This window comes from Phytophthora parasitica (genome assembly GCF_000247585.1).
Source record: "Phytophthora parasitica INRA-310 unplaced genomic scaffold supercont2.257, whole genome shotgun sequence".
Classification (NCBI taxonomy): domain Eukaryota; phylum Oomycota; class Peronosporomycetes; order Peronosporales; family Peronosporaceae; genus Phytophthora; species Phytophthora nicotianae.
In genome coordinates this window covers 1-988 of record NW_008649243.1, presented here as the reverse complement: position 1 = coordinate 988, position 988 = coordinate 1, and the positions used below count along the sequence as shown (strand labels likewise).

Sequence of the window (988 nt, the reverse complement as noted above, 5' to 3'; positions counted from 1 at the left end):
TTTCTCTCGCAAATCAAGTTTTAAAAGCTTTCGATGCACTCACCAACCAAAGTCTCTTCTATTTCACGAAACAACGAAAGCGGTTAGCACCGACATAAGCTAATATGATACCGTGTCAAACGAAAAAATGCTTACGAACCATTTGGAGTTATCGAGAAAAACGGTTATAAAGATTGGGCAGTCAAAATCGAACTTAAACGATTTTCTGAGGGGGGGCCCCTTCCCACAGGGACCCATTTTCAGTGGTAGAACAAGTTTGATGGATACCAGCGCAGCCCCTACCAGCTTTTCGGCCCCGCGGCGCCTCTACTAGCCCTCGCAGCGTGCCTCGACAGGGCAGAAGAGTACTTGGCTCTCTTCTCCCAGTCCAACACGAATCCAGCGATGCAGCGTCGGATGGAAGCGCGTTGGAGCCGGTACCCGACGGGTGAAGTGGAGTTTCGAGCGCTGAAGAAGATGAAGACGCCCCCAACGTGGAGTCGGACGCAGACTCACTCGACGGTTTTGCTGTGGATGGAAGAATCTTTTTGAATGACGACCAGCTTCGAGAGCGGTTTCTAGTTTGATCCAGCAAGACGAGCGATGCCGTGAAGGCAAGGCGACTGACCTCGAGGACTTCCTGTGTTCTTTGTCTCAGATGTCTGATCTGGAAAAGAAGCAGATCATTATTACGTGGCTAGCAATATTAATGAAGACTGACACTGCTATGCGGCGCCGCGGAACTGGTGTGCCGCAAGTCTTCTCGTACTACCTTCCACTATTATGACGTGTGTGTCGGGAATCGTGGTGTGCTGTTTACGGAGTCTCTACGGCGGGTATCACTCGCTACAGACGCCAGATACAACTGATCTTTCTCGATTAACACACACCATACTCAACGTGATCGCCTCCAAGATTGACATTCACTGGCTTGTCAACTGGGTCCGGTCGTTCGCTAAGACACTTGGTGATGTCGTCCCTGTAAGGGTTCGAACTCAGAAGACGGTTG

General features: G+C 50.4%; 1 protein-coding gene across 1 annotated transcript; it reads left to right on the top strand.

Moving 5' to 3' along the window:
* Positions 1-384: 384 nt before the first annotated feature.
* On the top strand, positions 385-766 carry PPTG_24826 (hypothetical protein; the record flags this gene model as incomplete). Its single annotated transcript, XM_008918659.1, has 2 exons — positions 385-501; positions 572-766. The coding sequence occupies 2 exons, from the start codon at positions 385-387 to the stop codon at positions 764-766; spliced, it is 312 nt and encodes a 103-aa protein (XP_008916907.1).
* Between the last annotated feature and the right edge of the window lie 222 nt (positions 767-988).